The following is a 19,281-nucleotide window of genomic DNA, read 5'->3' as shown; positions in this document are numbered from 1 at the left end:
AAGAAGTCGGAATTTGAAAAAGGTGGATTTGGGGTGTGTTAGTGGGGGTAGAAAAGATCAAGGTTTTGGATGGGAGAAGATAAGAGATTGTGGTGAAAAGCTGTTTTAAAGACCTGGAGGAAGGAGTGGGATTGAAGAGAGTGTGGGAGTTCCAAAGGTGGGAAAAAGAGAAATGAAAGAGTGAAGGTGAGCAGAGTCTGGATTTTGGCAGTTTCACCAGAAGAGGGTTGCTGGCAGATCTTGTGCATCCTGCAGGAATATTTGAGGAACAGAGCACAGACAGAGCTGGGGGAGCTCTGCTGGAGAGAAGTCAGCAGGAAAAAAAATCCACCAACCTACCTGCGGCGAGAGAGAGAAAGGCCCTCAGAATCAGCTTCATCGTGGGAGTTTCCCATGATTCTACCAATGCCAGGCAGGTGATAACAATGACACCAATGCCAGGATGATACCAATGCCTTAATGCCAATACCTTAAGGACTTCTGTGACTCACTGGGACTGACACAATCTGTCAATTTCCCGACCCGGATCTCAGTCAACGGAGCATCTTCTCTTCTGGACTTGGTTATGACTAACTTCCCTGAAAATGTCTGCTGCTCTTCTTCTGCTCCAATCGGCTCATCTGATCATGTGCTTGTGAAAGTGGACATCTCTCTGACCATTCTCAGAGAGCCTCCTCAGCGTCGACGAGTCTGGCATTTCACTCAGGCCAACTGGCACGGTCTTCAAGCAGCCATCAATCATCTGGACTGGTCTCCCATCTCTACCGCCTCTGACATCAACTCATCCTGGGAATTCTTCCAAAGTAAATTGCTCTCTCTCATGCACAGATTTATCCCGTCTCGTCTTCAGTTGTCATACCCTTCCTCCCGTCCATGGTACACGGAATTCTGTGGTGAGGCTATTGCCCAGAAACAACTTGCCTTCGTCTCCTAGAAAGCAAATCCAACGGAAGGAAATCTCATTTCCTTTCACAAAGCCCGAAACAAGTGTGTGTCCACCCTCAGGAGAGCCAGGAAACAATATCTCTCCGTTCTCAGGACAGAACTCTCTTATCTGTCTCCCTCTTCCAAATCCTGGTGGCGTCTGGTCAAATCTGTTTCTGGTGTTTGTTCCCCCTCCATCCCCTCTCTCACCTCAAACGGCCACACGGCTGACTCCGCACGTGAAAAAGCTGAATGCCTCAACTCTGTTTGCGCCTCTAAATCTTGTGTCCCAAACCCATCCCTCTCTGTACCCACCGTACCCAGTCGTACCCAGCTGCTCCTGGACTCTGTGTCCTTTCCTCCTGACAAGGTGGAAAAGTTTCTGTCAACCCTCGACTCTGATTCTGCAACTGGACCTGACGGCATCAGCCCACGGGTCCTAAAATCCTGTTCTTCCGCTCTTTCACTCCCTCTCTCTGTTCTCTTCACCCTCTCTTTTGCTCAAGGTCATCTGCCATCTGCTTGGAAATCTGCCAACATCACCGCTTTGCACAAAAAAGGTGCAAAAACAGATCCCAGCAACTACAGACCAATCAGCCTTCTCCCAATTATCAGCAAAGTCATGGAATCCATCATTGCTTCAGATATGAAATCTTTCCTCTTCTCCAATGGCTTGATCTCTGATCATCAATTTGGTTTCAGACCTGGTCACTCTACTTTGGACATGCTGCTTCTGCTTTCTCAACAATGGATGGAGTTCCTCAATGCCAAACAGGAAATTAGAGCTGTCTCTCTTGACATATCACGTGCCTTCGATACGGTCTGGCACCCCGCTCTGCTCACCAAACACTCCTCTTTTGGTATCCATGGAAATCTCCACGCATGGCTGGCGGACTTCCTCTCTAGTCGTAGTCAACGTGTGGCCCTGAATGGGTTTCTCTCATCTCCTCTTCCTGTTCAGGCTGGAGTTCCCCAAGGCAGTGTTCTGGGCCCTGTGCTTTTTCTAGTCTTCATCAATGATCTCTCTGACTCTCTTGAAAATCCTCTCTATCTCTTTGCTGATGACTCTACTCTCTGTCGCTCCATTCTTCATCCCTCAGATCGGCAGTCTGCAGCATCCTCACTCTCTGCAGACCTGGACAAAATCACAGACTGGGCAAACAAGTGGAACATGTCTTTCAATCCTGACAAATCTCACACTCTTACGATGTCTCTCCGAAAAGACCGACTGGACAACCCTCCCATCCACTTTCTGAATAATCCTCTCCAAGAAGTTCTGTCACTCAAGCTTTTGGGTCTCACTATCTGCCATGATCTTTCCTGGGAAAACCACATTTCAAATCTGGCCTCCAAAGCCAGTCGCCGACTGGGCATCCTCCATCATGCGAAGTCCTTCCTTGGCACACCTGAGCTCCTCACCACATACAAGGCTTTCATCCGCAGCTCAATGGAATACTGCTCTCCCCTCTGGGCTGGTGCTCCTGCCTCACACCTAGCTCGTATTCACGCTGTTGAAACCAAAGCATTCAGAATTATTGGAATCTCCCGCGATGAAGCTAACTCCAAGGGCCTCTCACTCACTCACCGCAGGCAGGTTGGTGGTCTTTCCATCTTCTACCGACTCCTCTCTGGCCTTTCCCCCCCTGCTCTCTCTGGGCTCTGTCCCGCAAATATTCCTACAGGTCGCACAAGATCTGCCTGCAACCCTCTTATGGTTAAACTGCCAAAATCAAGACTCTCTGCTCACCTTCACTCCTTCATTCCTCTTTTCTCCCACCTCTGGAACAAACTCCCTCACTCTCTTCAATCCCACTCCACCCTCCAGGTCTTTAAAACAGCTGTTCACCACCATCTCTTATCTTCCCCCATCCAAAACCTTGATCTTTTCTATCCACGCTAATTTCACCCCAATTCCACTTTTTTTAAATACCAACTTCTGTCCTGGAAGTCCTTGTGTTTTATACTTCTCTCACCCCCCCCCCCCCTTTCCCATGCCTCCTCCCCCCAAGCCCTCTCCCTCCCACACATCTCCCTGCTCTTAAATGTTGTGTGCTCTCAAGTGTTTGTGTGCTTCCCCTTCTCTTGTCTTCCGCTCCCTCTTTTTATATATTTTCTTTGTCTGGTTGATTTGTTTGTGAAGTAAATGTCAGCTTTTTCACGAGCCTCGATTCAGTATACAAAAATGCCAGGCAGGTATAGGTAAAGGAAACAGGGTTTTAGGTTGTATTCGTAGGGGGATCAATTTTAGATCAAAAGAGGTGGTTTTAACACTGCATAGGAATTTATTGAGAATATTGTGTGCAGTTTTGATCACCACAACTTAGGAAGGACAATAACTACCATAGCGAGGGTTCAGCACAGGGCTACTAGATTGAATCAGGGCTTAGCTAGGCTCAGCTGTGAGGAGTGGCTGAAGGAGAGATGACTTTATACATTAGACAGGAGGCAGTTATGAGGGGATGTGATTGAGATGTTTAACATAATGAAGGGTAGAGACAAAATAAGTACAGAAGAATTATTCAGCACAATGGACAGTGATATGACCAGGCGCCATAACCTGAGAGTAAAGACAAGGAGAGTTAGGATGGTAGTGAGGCTGGGGTCTTTTACTCAGGGAGTAGTCAATACATGGAATGGTCGGTCTCTCCCTGGAAAGCTAGTGGCAGCAGAAACAGAAGATAAGTTTAAATTGGAAGGCGATAGGTACCTTGGAGGTATTGGAGATAAAAGGGTATAGGGATATTGGCAGTAGCTTGTTCTTGACTTGTTCTTATCACCTACCCAACTCATCCAACAATTTTTTCATAATCAGTCCACAACCTTTTGCTGAATCAATCGGCCTTGTCACACACCCAACCAATTCCATCAAGCTTCATCCAAATCCGTGCATAACTTAAGATATCCAGCTCACAGACAGATAGACAGGGGTGAACACAACCTCCGCCCACCTGTGGTGGCGGAAGTAAAAATGCAATAATCACATGATTATACCTTTTTGGGATATATTCATATAATGTGTTTATATTCCCATTGGGATGCATTCCGTCAGCTAAGTAACAGGTAGGCACGGCTAGTTTTAACAATATATCAGCAATCAACCGTAACATGTCTTTTTGTATACTGAATCGAGGCTCGTGAAAGAGCTAACATTTATTTCACAAACAAATCAACCAGACAAACAAAATATACAAAAAGAGGGAGCGGAAGACAAGATGGGGAGAGAAGGGGAAGCACACAACCACAACATTTGAGAGCAGGGAGAAGTGTGGGAGGGAGAGGGCTTGGGGGGAGGAGGCGTGGGAAGGGGGAGGGGGGGGGGGGGGGGGAGAGGTATAAAACACAAGGAGACCGAAATTAGCGGGGGTAGAAAAGATCAAGGTTTTGGATGGGGGAGGATAAGAGATGGTGTCTGAAGATAAGTCTATAAGATAAGATAAGAGAAGATAAGATAATTGTCTGAAGATAAGATAAGAGATGAAGATAAGTCTTCCACTATTTATCACAAGAGATGTTTCCAACAAATGCACAGCAACACGAGTTTGTACCATTGTAAAGGAAAAGCAAACGAGTATTTACCTGTGCGATAGCATCAGGTCGCACCACAAGGCATTAGTGACCTTACAAAAACGATCGCTACATTTCGATAACCCATTGCTAGGTGCCTTATTTTTTCTGCCTTCTCAAGCTCCCTCTTTGGTCTTCCTTGTTTATCCATCATTTGTCTTATTATTCATGAAAGAAAAACAAAAAATACAACAGATGGTTTGATGGACGATGCAACAAACGTGGTCAAACCTAAAGATGCTCACCCAAACCTTCAGCAAAATTAAAATATTAAACAAATGACTCACACAGAGTTGAAACAGAGCATCATCCAGCACCTTCACAGCCTCAACGCTGGCAGCTTGAGTTTTCTTGGTGAGGTACTTGGCCTGTTGGTATAAAGAGACGGTCGGTATGTCTTGGTGTGTGACAAACTCGGGGGAATTAGACTGCCAGGTGTTCCAATTTTTCATTTCATTTCGTGACCTGAAAATCGGGTGGGCATCAAATTGGCATGATAATATAGAAAAAATTAAGAAATAATGTTCATGACTTTTCACAAGTCAGATTCTGGTACGTTAGTCTGTAATATAATGTTGAAATTTATAATTTTATTTCCAAAATCTCCGTTTAGCCTCGAACGCATTTCGATGTATTGACCAATGAGGATCGCGCTTATTCGCGCTACGAACGATGTCTGGGCGTCCGGCTGCGAGTAAACAAAATGGCGGCCTCCAGTAGCAGCGACGGTGACGAGTGTGGGAGCGAGAAACGCTGTTATATGTGCATTTCTCCGGCCAAAAGATCAAGTTTAATACCTTTTAGTGATAGAACATGGCCGCGATATATGCAATTTGTTCTTACGTGGCAGAATTTAGAAGGTGGTCAAGCTGAAATTGCGAGAAATTTCGTGAAGAACCACGCTGACGAATTCGGTGAACGTGGCAACAGTATGGTAACAATACCTGCTATAGCTATACTGCATGATGCAGCGTTTCATCAAGTGTGTTATTCACGATTTACCGATAAACAACGAGTGAGCAGGGTGCAAAGCAGCATGAAAAAGAGAGAAGAAAATGCAGCCAATACTGGTAGGTTGAATAACTTGAATAATAAATCATGACAATGCTTCAAAACTTAGTTTGATTTTTTTTTTTGTGAGGTATATGTAAAATGATTTTGTGTGTAGTCTTGAACGATTTTGAATTGAAGGAACTGTCCAATATTTATGCAAGGAGGTAGGGCCGAGGTGAAACAAATAAATTTTTAAAAGGAAGTCTGAGGAAGGGGGGGGGGGGGGGGGGGAGGGAATCTAGTCGGGCTAACCATGACGAGGTCTAGACATTTTTAACTCACATAATTTTAATTGTTTTCTTTTATGTGTATTTACTGCAGCTTCAACATGCAATGACATCAACGTCAACATTGACAAGGTGCATAAAGGCCCACAACCAGTCAATAAACGTGCTCTACGCTCCAGCTTAGGCAAGCCCAAATGTTCAGCCAGATCCCAATATGTGTTGCCTAATATATGCATCCTTTGTCAGAAAGAGAGAACAATCAATACAGGCAAAAGGGGACGAAGAAAAGAGCCTCTAACCTGGTGCTCAACAATTGAGGCACCAAGACTGCAGCAAGCCGCTAAAGACAACAACAATACAAACCTGCTGCTTCAAATTCAAGACCGCGATTGTGTTGCGATAGAGGTAAAATACCATGGTCGCTGCTACAAGGAGTATACCCGGTATTTAGGCAAGCTAGCAACAACACCTAATGCAGAGCAACAAGGAGACTCCAACTACTCAGAAGCATACACATTATTTTGTGCAACAGTCAAGGATCTTATAATAGACAACAAGGAAATCTACAGACTGAAACGACTTAATGACATGTTCATGAAACAAATCAAAGCAACACACGGAATATAATCAAACTACAAAAGTGGCTTTCTCAAGACAAGACTGATGAAAACATTTCCACAACTATGCTTTCTAACCCTGTATATGCGCTGCCAAGGACACCTTGTGTATGTTAATGACATCTCCACTTAAGTGCTGGTTGAAGAAAAGAAAGTGTTGCAAGAAACCATGCATGGTTCAGGTGATGACACAACAGAGACAGAACAAACATCCGACTCTGAACCAACCCCACCAAAGCAACCTGGGTATACTGAGAATAACCTTCGAGAACACTACTTCACTGCACTACAATTGAGAAATGCAATAGATGAGATCAAGCCAAATATGCCATGGCCCCCAACCTCTGAGCACCTGACAACAAATGCCGCAGAAGCAATTGTACCTGCCTGTCTCTATAACTTTATTGCATGGATGGTGGGAGTGTCAGACGAACCTGATTCTGATGAGTTTGTAAAGATAGAATCTACAATACATAGAAGAATTCTCACAATTGCACAGGACATCATATACCTCCAATCAAAGGGAAGGAAACAGATGCCCAAACATTTGTCACTTGCAATGACAGTACGTCATCTCTCAGGTTCAGCCCAATTAATCAGCCTACTGGACGGGTTTGGTTACTGCGTCTCAAACTCTGTCGTCTTAAATCATGACACTGCACTGGCTAACCAAGAACTACATCGTGGACAGGATGCTCTTCCATCAATCATTCAGGCGGGCAAGCATGTCGCACTCGTATGGGACAATAATGACTTCGGGGAGGAGACATTGTCTGGGCGCGGAACAACGCACAATACCAATGGGATTATAATACAGCGACCAAGTCAATCCCATGAAGTAGTACAACCAGCACCAGTCACTACAGTTAAGAGGACGCGGGAGAGATCGATGCAGCCACCTGCAGTGAACCTTGCCACATATTATGGAGGGAAAAAAGGACCCGCTCCATTCGCAACCAGCGTTCCATTGGATCGAGCAACGTACTTCCCATTACTCCAGCACCCTAAGACGATAGACCTAGCATACCACATCACCAAGTACAACATTGACGGGACTCTGCCATCTTGGACAGGATTCAACCAACTACTGTCTTGTGTTGAAGTTCCACCAAAGAGCATGATAGGGTATCTCCCTGTCATTGATGCCACTCCGACTGAAATGAATACGGTACTAACAATACTGCAGAGAAGTGTTCAGATCGCCGACAAGTTACAGTTGGAAGCAGTCGTCATTGTCGTTGACCAAGCCATCTTTTGCAAGGCACAGCTCATTAGATGGAAGAATGCACAGTTCATGAAGAGACTGGTAATTCGACTTGGGGCATTCCACACTGCAATGTCCTTTCTTGGCTGTATTGGAAAGAGATTTCGAGATGGTGGTCTCCAAGACATCCTGGTTGAGTCAGAGATTGTTGCAGTGGGGTCTGTGAATGGAGTGTTCAGCGGCAAGCATTACAACAGGGCAGTTCGAGCCCATAAGCTGATGTCAGACGCGATGCAGCAGATGCTCCTGGATGCATATTTTGAATCTATTCCAGAACATGAGGCGGGTAGAGTGAAGGAACTTTTGTCAAACTTAGCTGAAGCTTTCCCACATCCAAACTACCATGTCATTCTCAACAGCGACAAGTTCAAAGACTTCAAAACCTCTTTTGACAAATTCTTAGAAGCAAGTGACACCAAACCAACATTTCGCTTCTGGAGTTCATACATTGAGACGGTGGAGCTTCTCTTGCTATTCATTAGAGGGACATGAGAAGCCGACTGGGATGTTCACCTCGCCAGCATACGATGTATGCTTCCATGGATATTTGCCTATGATCAAATTAATTATAGCAGATACCTTCCAGTATACTGGCTGGAAATGTCAGATGTTCAGCAGACCCATCCTGCCATTCATCAGAAATTTATGGAGGGTGAATTCGCTACCCAGAGAAGCGACAAAGCTTTTGCCCAAATCGCCTGCGACCAGACCATTGAGCAGACAGCAAACAGGGATTCCAAGACCAAGGGGGGCATGACCGGTTTCACTACCAGCAAGGGGACAGTTAACCGATGGATTTGGTCACACCACGTGAGGGGGTCAATTGCACGGGAATGCGAGGTTATGGCAGGGAAGTCCAGATATGAAGAGCACAGCTCAACACGCTACGATCTACTACAAAGTCGCATGCTACGTGACAAAGCTGATGTTGACAAAATAATCGAGATGACAAACAGCATGATTAATCCATTTGAATATGATGGAGAGGACTTGGTTCACGTTACATCTGGTGTGGTGGCTACGAGAGAAGTTCAGGAAGATCTAAACACAGCATATGAAAGAGGAGAAACAGAGTTCACCACCCTATGTAAAGAACGACTTCAGACGGAGACAGTCGACCTGTTTGGCTCAATGAAGAAACTGAAATTTAAGACATTCACCAACATGTCTAAGGCTGTGAAAAAGAAAATTCGTGGAAAGGATGTGTCTTTGAAGGCTGACAGAAATCTCTTAGCAAGGCTTGTTGTCATCGGGCAGTTCCGGAAAATTGATCTTCAAGAGTTAATGTCCTATTCTCTTGGCCCACTACCTCTTGCTTTGGCAAGTGTGCAAGGCTGCCTCGTCAAGACCAACAAAGCCAACCTACTTCATGCACTTGAAAGTCAGGCAGAGAAACCTGTGGTTGATATTCCAGTAGGAGGCATGTATGTAATGGATGGTATGGCAATGATACAGAAATTGAATATCAACAAACTCACCGGGGAAAGGACATTTCTCAATGTGGCCCACAAAATACTGAAGCGCCTTGTCAAGGGAGCAGAGGGCAACAAGTCCAGTGAGATCCATTTCGTAACCGATACTTATCGAAAGGTATCGATTAAGAACGCCGAGCGAGAGAAGAGAGCAGCCAGAGGGTCTCAAGTGATGCGAATATATGGCCAGTCCCTTCCTCAACAATGGAAGAAGTTCCTCTCCAACGGTGACAACAAGGAGTCGCTAATCGAATACTTGTTTGAGACATGGAGTAAGGTCAAGACAGCATACCTCAGAGGAATTACAGTGTTCTTGGCACATGGAACCAAATGCCATATCTTCACAGGAAGCAGCACTCCAGATCAGGTAGTTGAAGTGAAAGAAGAGCCATCACTAAATTCGACGCATGAAGAGGCGGACACACGGATGTTCCTCCATGCCGCGCATGCAGCACACACAAGCAATGACGTCATCATCGTTAGTCCGGATACAGATGTGTTCATAATCGGCATAGCCTTAGTACCCCAAATCTCTGCACATCTATATTTCCACACAGGAAAGGGAGTCAACCTTAGGACAATTGACTTGAAAGCAATCTACGATAGCATTGGGGATGATGTCAGCCAAGCTTTGATAGGCCTACACTGTTTTACTGGCTGTGATAGTGTAAGCGCCTTCTATGGCAAAGGCAAAAAGAAGGCCTTAAACATCATACTAAAGAATCCAGAGCTGTGCGGTGCCTTGAAGGACCTTGGAGAACGGTTTGACATACATCCAGACATGATGGAAGCACTGGAGGCATTTGTCTGCAAGTTATATGGACAGCACAATATCACTACTGTGAATGAGGCCAGGTACAACATGTTTCGTCTTGCTAGAACGTCTGAGATCACAATGCCTCCCAACCAAGATGCCCTGAGACAGCACATCAAGAGAGCCAATTACCAAGCTGGTAAGTTAATTGGTTGTTTCTTTGAATATTGAACATCACCTGTAATTTATGTTTGTACAGGAGTACTAGTATATGGTGCAGCATGTGTTAATGAAGATGATTATTTGGAAAGTTTATTGAATTGAAAACAAAATATTGAATGTCACAACAATGCTTTGTAAATGTTCAAAATTAACAGGTCTATTTGAAAGAGTAATTGAAGTAACTATCTATACAGTTGAGTGGTTAAGATAACATGACATGTAGATGATCCAGAGATTTTTTTGCTCCACACTCAGTCAGAGCAGGATGTTTTGGATTTCGCATGTTTCTCTACACAGAATTTCCCAATAATATGATTGTTCTGTTATTAGTGTTAACTAGGGCATGCCCGTACTATATATATATCTAAAATTATATCCCCCCCCCTCTATTTACATGAAATGGTTTGGTCCATTCGCAAAGCCAAAGCGAACGGCTTGCGAGTACGGTGACAATCCCCCCCCTCTATTTACATGAAATGGTTTGGTCCAAAGCGAACGGCTTGCGAGTACGGTGACAATCCCCCCCCTCTATTTACATGAAATGGTTTGGTCCAAAGCGAACGGCTTGCGAGTACGGTGACAATCCCCCCCCTCTATTTACATGAAATGGTTTGGTCCAAAGCGAACGGCTTGCGGAGTTTGGTAAAGAAATCGCCATCGCGTGCACAAACGCGCAGGAAAGCGAATGAATCGCAAATTAGTTTTAATTAGTTGCAAAACATAGTTTAACGGCAACATAGTTTGCCAACGTGAAATAAATGAATACGCTCTCAAATGTGCCGTCCGAGGCAGAGTCTGTTCGCCACGTTCGGCACACGTGATAGCTCGCTGCTCTCTGATTGGTTGAATCGTTTTTTGGACATAGCTCGGTAACTACTTCTCCGATTAATATGAAACCTTGAAAAGGCACATCCTCGGGTCCCCAGCAATATACCTGGCAAGTTTAAAGTATATCGGACCCGTGGTTGTCGAGAAACAGCGGTCACAGACATACAGACATACAGAGATTACTGGAATTATAGATAGATGATGATATACCTCTGATGTTGTTTTGGAAATATGTATATCTCCATTCTTAATGTTATTGATCACTTCAATATTTCAGGAATTTACAAGAGGAGCCTGCAGCCCATCCCTGACATTCCCGACCCTGATGGCTATGGATGGAGGATGGAAGAGGAACTTGCCATAGACTGGATGACACTTCCACCTGCACCAGACAGCGTGATGGAGCTTGCTAACTGCACTGGAAGCTGCAAGAAGACACGATGCAGCAACGAAACTACATGCACTTGCCTACAGAATAACATTCCGTGCACAGAGTTGTGCAAGTGCGGCAGGAACGACTGCTCAAACATAACTGGCCATGTTGACTTTGATGATAAGAATGATGATAAAGACTCCAGATCTGAAGATGAGGAAGACTCTGATGCTGAAGAGGATGAAATAACTGCACTATTTGTATGATGTTTTGGACAAGTTTCAACATGACCAAGCCGAAGAGACAAATTGTGGCTATAGTTCAGCCCATCTCGAGTTTATCATGACGTCAATGCGCACTGGTTCGCTTGTACGCCGCGTAATTGTCTTTGATGGGTTAAAATATCACCCCTTACACACTTATTGGACCTATTAACAGTTTCAAAATAGCATTGGTAAACCACCATGGATCGTAGTAGCAACACCAATCACAAATATTGTACAAAAATTTAAAATTATGCAGGTTTTAAGGTCCAAAAACATGACTTTCTGATAAATGCATCAACAGCATGTTATTTTACCAAGTCGTTAAAACAACATTTTTACTACTTTTGGGGGTCTGAATTAATAAATATTGCTGCCAAGACCAATGTGAACATGACATCATATAGTTTGTGTTGTTTTTTTACTGTGTAAATGGGTATTTTCAAATGTAACATACAATTGGTGTATACTGGTGTTTTGGGGCAGCGGTTCTCGGTAACGTACCACGATATCGCTTGTGAAAAAAAAACAAGATGTTTTGGAGGTCATAAGGCTTCATCCCACACCTATCTTGCCAAATCCCTAGGTTCAGGTCATGAAATCAAAAAAAAAAATAGATATCCACCCTATGGCCTTGTGTCTAAATGCGGCATCGGAGCACAGACTTCACCACACATGGTTCATACGAGCTGCCTGGCAAACCAAATCGGCATCGGTTTCACGACATATTCAATTAATAGCCGATATGAACTAAGATGAGTGTGTCTGCACCAAACATGGTGTTGGCAACTCTTTTGCCCATGGGAAGCAAGAATCGTGATTTTATCGTTGAGGTTGTCAGCCAAAAATAAGTCTGACTTCACGACTTTGAAACAAGAACTTTTCCAAACAGCAACACGCTCCATGTTGGCACAATAAGCAACAGCTGCACTTTTCCAAACAGTTTCACCTTGTTCAGAATATCTTTGCTTTGTGTGTCTCGGCTCAGCAGATTTCCAGCGAGGATCACACGGGAAATCTGCGAAGCCGCAAGCTGCTCCCCAAGGCCACCGAGCTGGCCAATGATGGTGTCGATGAGGAGCTGCAGCCCCAGAGTGGAATCCCCAACCTGCCCACCCAGTCCAAGTCCCGAGGCAAGCAGAACAAACCTATGGACAAAGTACAAAGCACGGGGACATCAGTTGGTACCAGGCGGTCAAAATCATACATGCGGTTTCTGTAGTGCATTTCAACTTTTAAAACTATATTGGTGATACTTGTGCACATTTCAAAAAGCTTTTGCAGCTTTTGGGTATTTCATAGATGGTGGAAATTTCATATTGATATAAACTACAGAACAAGGAATACAAATAATGAAGATAAAAGTCACATTTGATCACCTTCCAGGAGTTGTTATCTTATAAATATTTTCAAGTGTTTGGGTGTTTGTGCGCATTTGTATGTTATTCTTTCATGTCAGAACCAGTTAACCTAAAGGCCCCAAATTTTGGGTGTAGGTACATCAGCATCTGGGCAAGGTTTTAAGCTTCCACACATTGGCTTTGACATCCATTTTAAGGCTACCAAAGGCCACTTTAAAGTGTATATTGAGATGTAAAGTGTATAGTGCTGCCGTGGGCTCACAGACAAAAGGTAACCACTATGAGGCCAATGACTCCATTGCTTTTCAGTGGTTTTAAAAGGGAGTCACCAAATACCGGGCCCTCGCTCCCAGAATGACGAAGTCAGAGAAACCCAGCAAGCCGCCAGGCCAGGCCTCGTCCCAGACAATCCACGCGATCTCGGGCATCACATGCACAGCCCTCCGCCCCATCAAAGCTGCTATGCACTCTGAAGTCGCCGCACACGGCACAAATCCTCAATTTCACCTCACATCCTCAACGGATGGAGCTCTAAGTCCGTCAAAGCTTGGGCCTTCCCACCCGGCAGCATGGGGCACACACATCCCACCAAGCTCCAGAGCCAGGTCGCTCAAACGCACGTCCAACGGCGCAATACCGACCACCATCTTGTCCCATCAAAGCTGCCTTTCTCAGGTCAGTCTGTACTGATCCCGAAACCGATCTACTCGACACAGCCCTTGGCTGTCTCCGTCCCAGGCGAGAGGGAGGCGGCACAACTGGCAAGTCATGCCGCCTCCCTCGCTGCCACCATCTTCTGTGTGTGTGTGTGTGTGTGTGTGTGTGTGTGTGTGTGTGCGTGTATGTGCATGAGTGTACGAGTGGGTGTCTGTGTGCAATTTTTCATTATTCTGTGAAGAGTAAAAGGTCTCTTTGGTATGCAAAATGCGTTTTGTGGTACGGATTTGGTGTAGGGGTTAAAATGGGGAATAGTTTGGAATAGTTATCTCGTAGTGCATTTCAACATAAGCGTAATGTAATCCTGCAATTAAATAAAAGGTGCTGAGCCACATGTGTGGAGATATCCAGCCGCCCCGACCAAGTTTTATATCCACGTTTCCCCCTCCCTTCATCCTTGAACTTTGCCCATTGTAATCTGACCGTATATGGTCTTTTTCTTCAGTTACAGCCAATCGGCACAGCCCCTGAGCACAACGCATCACTACTTGCCTACTGCAACTGCACTTATAGGGTCATGAATATTAATGAGCCATTTTGTGGATATTATTTGAACTACTTTGTGGGTCGACCTCGGATAAATTAGGAATGTAAATAGTTTTTCAACATGTTTGTTATCATCTACATTCTAGACTCTAGAGGTAGAGTATTTAAAACAAGTTCCAGAATCGTTATATTAACAGCACTGGCTCATAGCACATGACATGTTGCCAGTCCCAAACATTTCTCGCTGACACCATATTTCCTGTACGCAGCCATATTCACGCCATTTTCTTCAGCAAACTTCACAGCCCCAAACTTAAAATCCACCGTGTACGACTTGCGTGACTTTACGGGAGGCATTTGGAGATGCCGTAGTAAGGATGGATACATATCATTAGGATTGAAACGGAAGTATCTAATGCAACTGGTGAGTGCGTGGTCGTTGTTGATTGGATAAAGTTGGGGACACAACAATCACCAACGTGTACAAAACATCTCAGGTAAAATGGCTGCTTCCAGCACCACCCATTACTGCTCATCCTGAAGTTCATGCTGGTGACTTCAGCAGCCATCACACCTCATGGGGATATACTTTAAATGACGAGGCAGGTGAACAACTGGTGGCTTGGGCATCTGCTGGTGATCGTCATCTCCTTCACGATGCCAAGCAACCAGGCAATTTCCATTCATGTAGATGGAGGAAGAACTACAATCCAGACCTCTGTTTTGTCTCCAGGGACAGTAATGGGCACCCTCCCCCTTCACGCATCTCATATGATCCTACCACACTTTCCACACAGCCAATATCGACCAGCATTAATCCACATTGGAATCGAGGTTGCCTTGATTAGGTCCAAACCTAAGGCCCATTGAAATTTTGGGAAGGCAAACTTGGAGTCTTTCAAAACAGAAGTTGAGGAGCAGAGCACCAGCCTCAAACCTGTCCCGAAGCGCTATAGCAGCTTCTGTAAGAACCGAATAAATGCAGCCAAAAACAACATTCCATGTTGTTATTGCAAATACTACACAACTAGTTGGTTGCCAGAAACTGACCAACTCCTTCCTCTAAAAGTATGCAGCTTCTGGGGATCCAGATGTTGCATCTGACCTCTTGGAATCTCTGGACATGGCCAGATGACAAAGATGGCAGGAGACTATTTCAAAGCTTGTTTTCACTCATTCAAGAAAAAGGTCATGGAACCTACTAAGGCATATTGGAGCTGTCTCTATAGGTATCAGTTAATGTTGTTGCTTCCAGGCTGCTCCTCAACTCTAAAGTTGCATCAACTAAGGAGGTTTGCCATGAAGTCCTTAAGGTACTCTCCAAGACCATTTCATCATCTCCTCCTACATCCCTGCTTTCGACCTCCGACACCAGAGCTGACATTGCACTGGCCTTTCCTCCACCAAAGGAAATAAAGCAACAGGAATTTATGGCATGTATCCTGAATTCTTGAAGGAGCCTGGTGTTGGCTTAGCGGTTAAGGTGCCGGCTCGGGATCCTAGGATCCTGGGTTCGAATCCTGGTCGATCGCTAAATTAACACCAGGGGGGTTGACTCAGCCTGTCATCCTTCCGAGGTCGGCAAATTGAGTACCAGCTTGCTGGGATGAATGATCCCGGTGTGTACCCCGATTTAGAATAGGTACACCGTATCCCTGCGCATCGTAAGAGGCGACTAAGGGTTGGCGCCAGGAAGGGCATCCGGCCATAAAAACATTGCTTCAAACAGGGAACCATGATTGTCATGGGGCCCGCAAGGCTGACCCCTGCTCCAGCGGGGAAAATGGCCTTAAAACGATCATTCATTCATTCATTCTTCCTGAATTCTTGAACAACTTGGGACCTCACGGACGTAATTGGTTGGCTTCTCTTTTCACTTTTCAACATCCATGCAACTGGAGTCATACCATAAACCTGGGGAGAGGCTAAAGTCATTGTCATCTGTAAGTCATCTATGTACAACATACAAGTTGTTTAAGTGCGTCCTTCTGGCCAGCTGTCTCTCCCTACTGGTAGAGCCAATTTTTCACCCGGTCGGCAAATGTTGCAGGCAATGATTTCTGTAGTGTGTTTCAAATTAAAAATTATACAATTTATTTCAGAAAATATCGCCCTTGGCAGACTCGTAGGCATCTATAACCTTCTTTCTGAAGGCCTCAGAGAGCTATTTTGATCTAGGCATGGTGACGCCACACACTTCAACAACAAAGAGCAAACCAAACTAAATGTCTGAGGTTTAAATAAGACAGGTTCCTCGAAGATCCTCTTTAACGATGTTCTAATCATTTGCACCTGAGCTGGTGCACCTGATTCTAATTTTAGGTATTTGAAGTAGTGATAAATGTAGGGGTGTACTTCCTTTTTCCACGTGCGAAATTTGCATTTATGTTTATTTAAATTATACAATAGACTACAAAATGTAAATGTTTCATGATATTTGTTATATTATATCATCTTTATCTGTCAATATTGTTGAAATGAGGATCAAATAGCTGTATGTTGAAATATGTTGAAAAAGTCAAAACTTTACATGGGGTGTACTTACTTTTTCACGTGACTGTATATACCTGTCAGCAATGGGTGTGACTGAAACAGCTGAATTCACAAATTAGAAGGCGTGTCCGCATACTTTTGGCCATGTAGTATATTGCTGACACACTTGTGATTTTGACAGAGTTTTGTACGTATACTGCACACAGTCAAGGTATCCAGGGGTGTGGTAAGAGACCAAGCAGCTAACAGTAGCTAGACCTTGCCAAGCCAGCCGTTCCTCATCAACGATTTTGAATGGAGTGTTTCATCGAGTGCTTGTCACTTGACGAGCACTCTGCAAGAAACTTGACAACTTAACACACTCCAGATTCGTTACACGGCAACAAGGATAAACATCTATACCATGACTTATTTCGCCCATGTCAATGAATTAGTCCCTCAGAGGGTACATTTTGACATGTGGCAATGACAAAACGTGGGTTGGTAGTAATCAAAAGCGGGTTTTCTTTTAATTATTTATTTTCCCCAAATTTGGTTTAAACCTTTATTCACTGTCATGTGACTAGGAGGAGGTAGGAGGAGGGGTGGGTTGGAGGAGGGGTGGGTAGGAGGAGGTTGGAGGAGGGGTGGGTTGGGTGGGAGTCCCGAGGAAGTCGGGGTGGGAGGAGGCAGGGGAAGGGGCTGGATGAGGAAGTGGAGTGGGAGGAGGGAAGGGTAATGGTGGGAGTGTGGTGGGAGGGGATGGGGAAGACTGGGGTGGGAGTCCGGAAGGAGGTGGGTGGTGTGGGATGAGGCAGGGGTGAGGGTGGGATGAACGAGGGGAAGAGGTGGGGTGGGAGTCTGGAGGAAGGGCATAGACAAAGGACAAACCAAGATAGTGCAGTGCATGGAATTTAAACCTGGGATCCTAGAATTAGGAGCCAGGAACGAATATGGAATGACAAAGAGGCCACACCAAATTTTTTTATTTCAATACCAAAATCAGAGATTGCAGACCCTCACCAGGACGTGTTTTTAGTGATTTTAAAGGCCTTTGTGTTAAAACAAATATGGCGGCCAAACCACGTGACCGATGACATCATAATTATTAAAATCTACAGGTGGAGTTGCACCTATGGTGAAACTTTCCTGTCAATCAGACCAACGGTTGCAGAGAAAATCACATTTATTCTGTGCGGACAAACAGTCAGACAGACAAACGGACTCAAATGAAATACCTTCTCTGCTGGCGAGAGTAATAACAAGAGCAAAGTCACCATCGCAAATCCCCACATTTCCCATTTAAAGCAAAGTTTAAAGATGGCAAATTGTTCCACCAGGAATGACCGAAAATTATTTATATTTTTAAAAGTTTTTTAAAGACAAGTTTTTTTTTTAAGAAAAGTTTTTTTGTTAAGTTAAGTTAAAAGATAAAATTGTCTTTTGACCCGTGTGGTCATAAATCTCCACCCCCTGGGTTAGGAACTAGGGGTTAAATCCCAAAAAGCAGTTACCTATTTAACGCGTCCCCCAATGTTGATTGCATACGGTATACAAAGTTTCATTTTAAAACGTGCCCATAAATGCGTTTTTTTGGTATTTGACCTTTTGACCACACCCCAGGGGGCGGAACCAAAAATGATACCGCTCTCGCACATTATTGTCATGTGGTAATCATAACCACCATTTCGGAGGGAATAGTGGGTGAATTTCTACACAACTATTTAGGAGGGATTAGCATGACGGACGGATGAACACACAGACACGGAGCCGATTGCAACAACCGGCCCCCCACCGCCCCCCCTTCCGTCCATATTTTTGTTAAAGCGTGGAGATAATAATAACAATAACTAGAACGGCACTCAGTAGACAGCATACCTCTGCCAGGTGAACAGTGTACGTTTTGAATCCTCGAGAAGACCAGAAATTCACAATACAGAATCACATTTAATCAAAATCATCCATCCATAACTTTTTGAGATATCCTGCTATGTATCGTTTTTGTCCCTATTTCCCAATGGCGAAGAATCACTTAAAAATTCTACTAGCCGGATCCGAATCCGGATCTTCACCAAAATCTAATCATTTCGTCCGTGTCACACACGCTACATCCCTGCCAAATTTCGTCCGAATCCGTCCACAACTTTTTGAGATATCTTGTTCACAAACAAACGGACAGACAGACAGACAGACAGACAGGGGTGAAAACATAACCTCCATGCACCTTTGGTGGCGGAGGTAATAATTAATTAGAGACCCTTACTCTTTCCAAAACTCCAGCATGTTTCATGACGAGTTGCGAAACGTTTTTTGGCTCAAACCATTCGCGGATGGGACACCAACCCGCAGGATACTCAACTGAAGGTGGTGATTTGGAATTTGTTCAGAGTGCCAGTGATAACTAGCCTCCTATTCACGAAGACATTGTGGGAGCTTTCGTGCCTATTTTATCGACCAGTCATGACCTCCGGCTTAACGGGGCACCCACATTGGTGCCTGACCCTACATGCTGAACACCAGGATGGCAGTTCATAGCTGGGTAGGGATTCCAACTCAGAGGAGAGTGGGCATAACTCTGGGATATCCTGCTTCAAAATACTTCCCATTGACCCACCAGTGCCTTATCAGAACACCGTGTGGTGTTTGTGCACCTCTATTAACAAGGCCAAACCATACGGGCTACC

The 19,281-nt window shown here is 44.7% G+C and overlaps 1 protein-coding gene across 2 annotated transcripts in view; it reads right to left on the bottom strand.

Moving 5' to 3' along the window:
- The window catches only part of POLD2 (DNA polymerase delta 2, accessory subunit), a 115,823-nt gene that overhangs the window by 59,353 nt on the left and 37,189 nt on the right, over positions 1-19,281 (bottom strand). Inside the window, exons 5-6 of one of the 2 annotated variants that reach the window (XM_068111204.2) lie at positions 12,511-12,709; positions 4,776-4,856 (exon numbers count right to left, since the gene is read on the bottom strand). In XM_068111204.2, the coding sequence (XP_067967305.1) occupies positions 4,776-4,856; positions 12,511-12,709 (280 nt within the window). The remainder of the gene's footprint in view (positions 1-4,775; positions 4,857-12,510; positions 12,710-19,281) is intronic. The other variant, XM_068111205.2, reaches the window with a different exon arrangement.

This window comes from Myxine glutinosa, chromosome 3 (genome assembly GCF_964187855.1).
Source record: "Myxine glutinosa chromosome 3, kmMyxGlut1.1, whole genome shotgun sequence".
NCBI classification, from domain to species: Eukaryota; Metazoa; Chordata; class Myxini; order Myxiniformes; family Myxinidae; genus Myxine; species Myxine glutinosa.
Note: the sequence above shows the minus strand (reverse complement) of the source record. Positions and strands in the feature narration are given on the sequence as shown.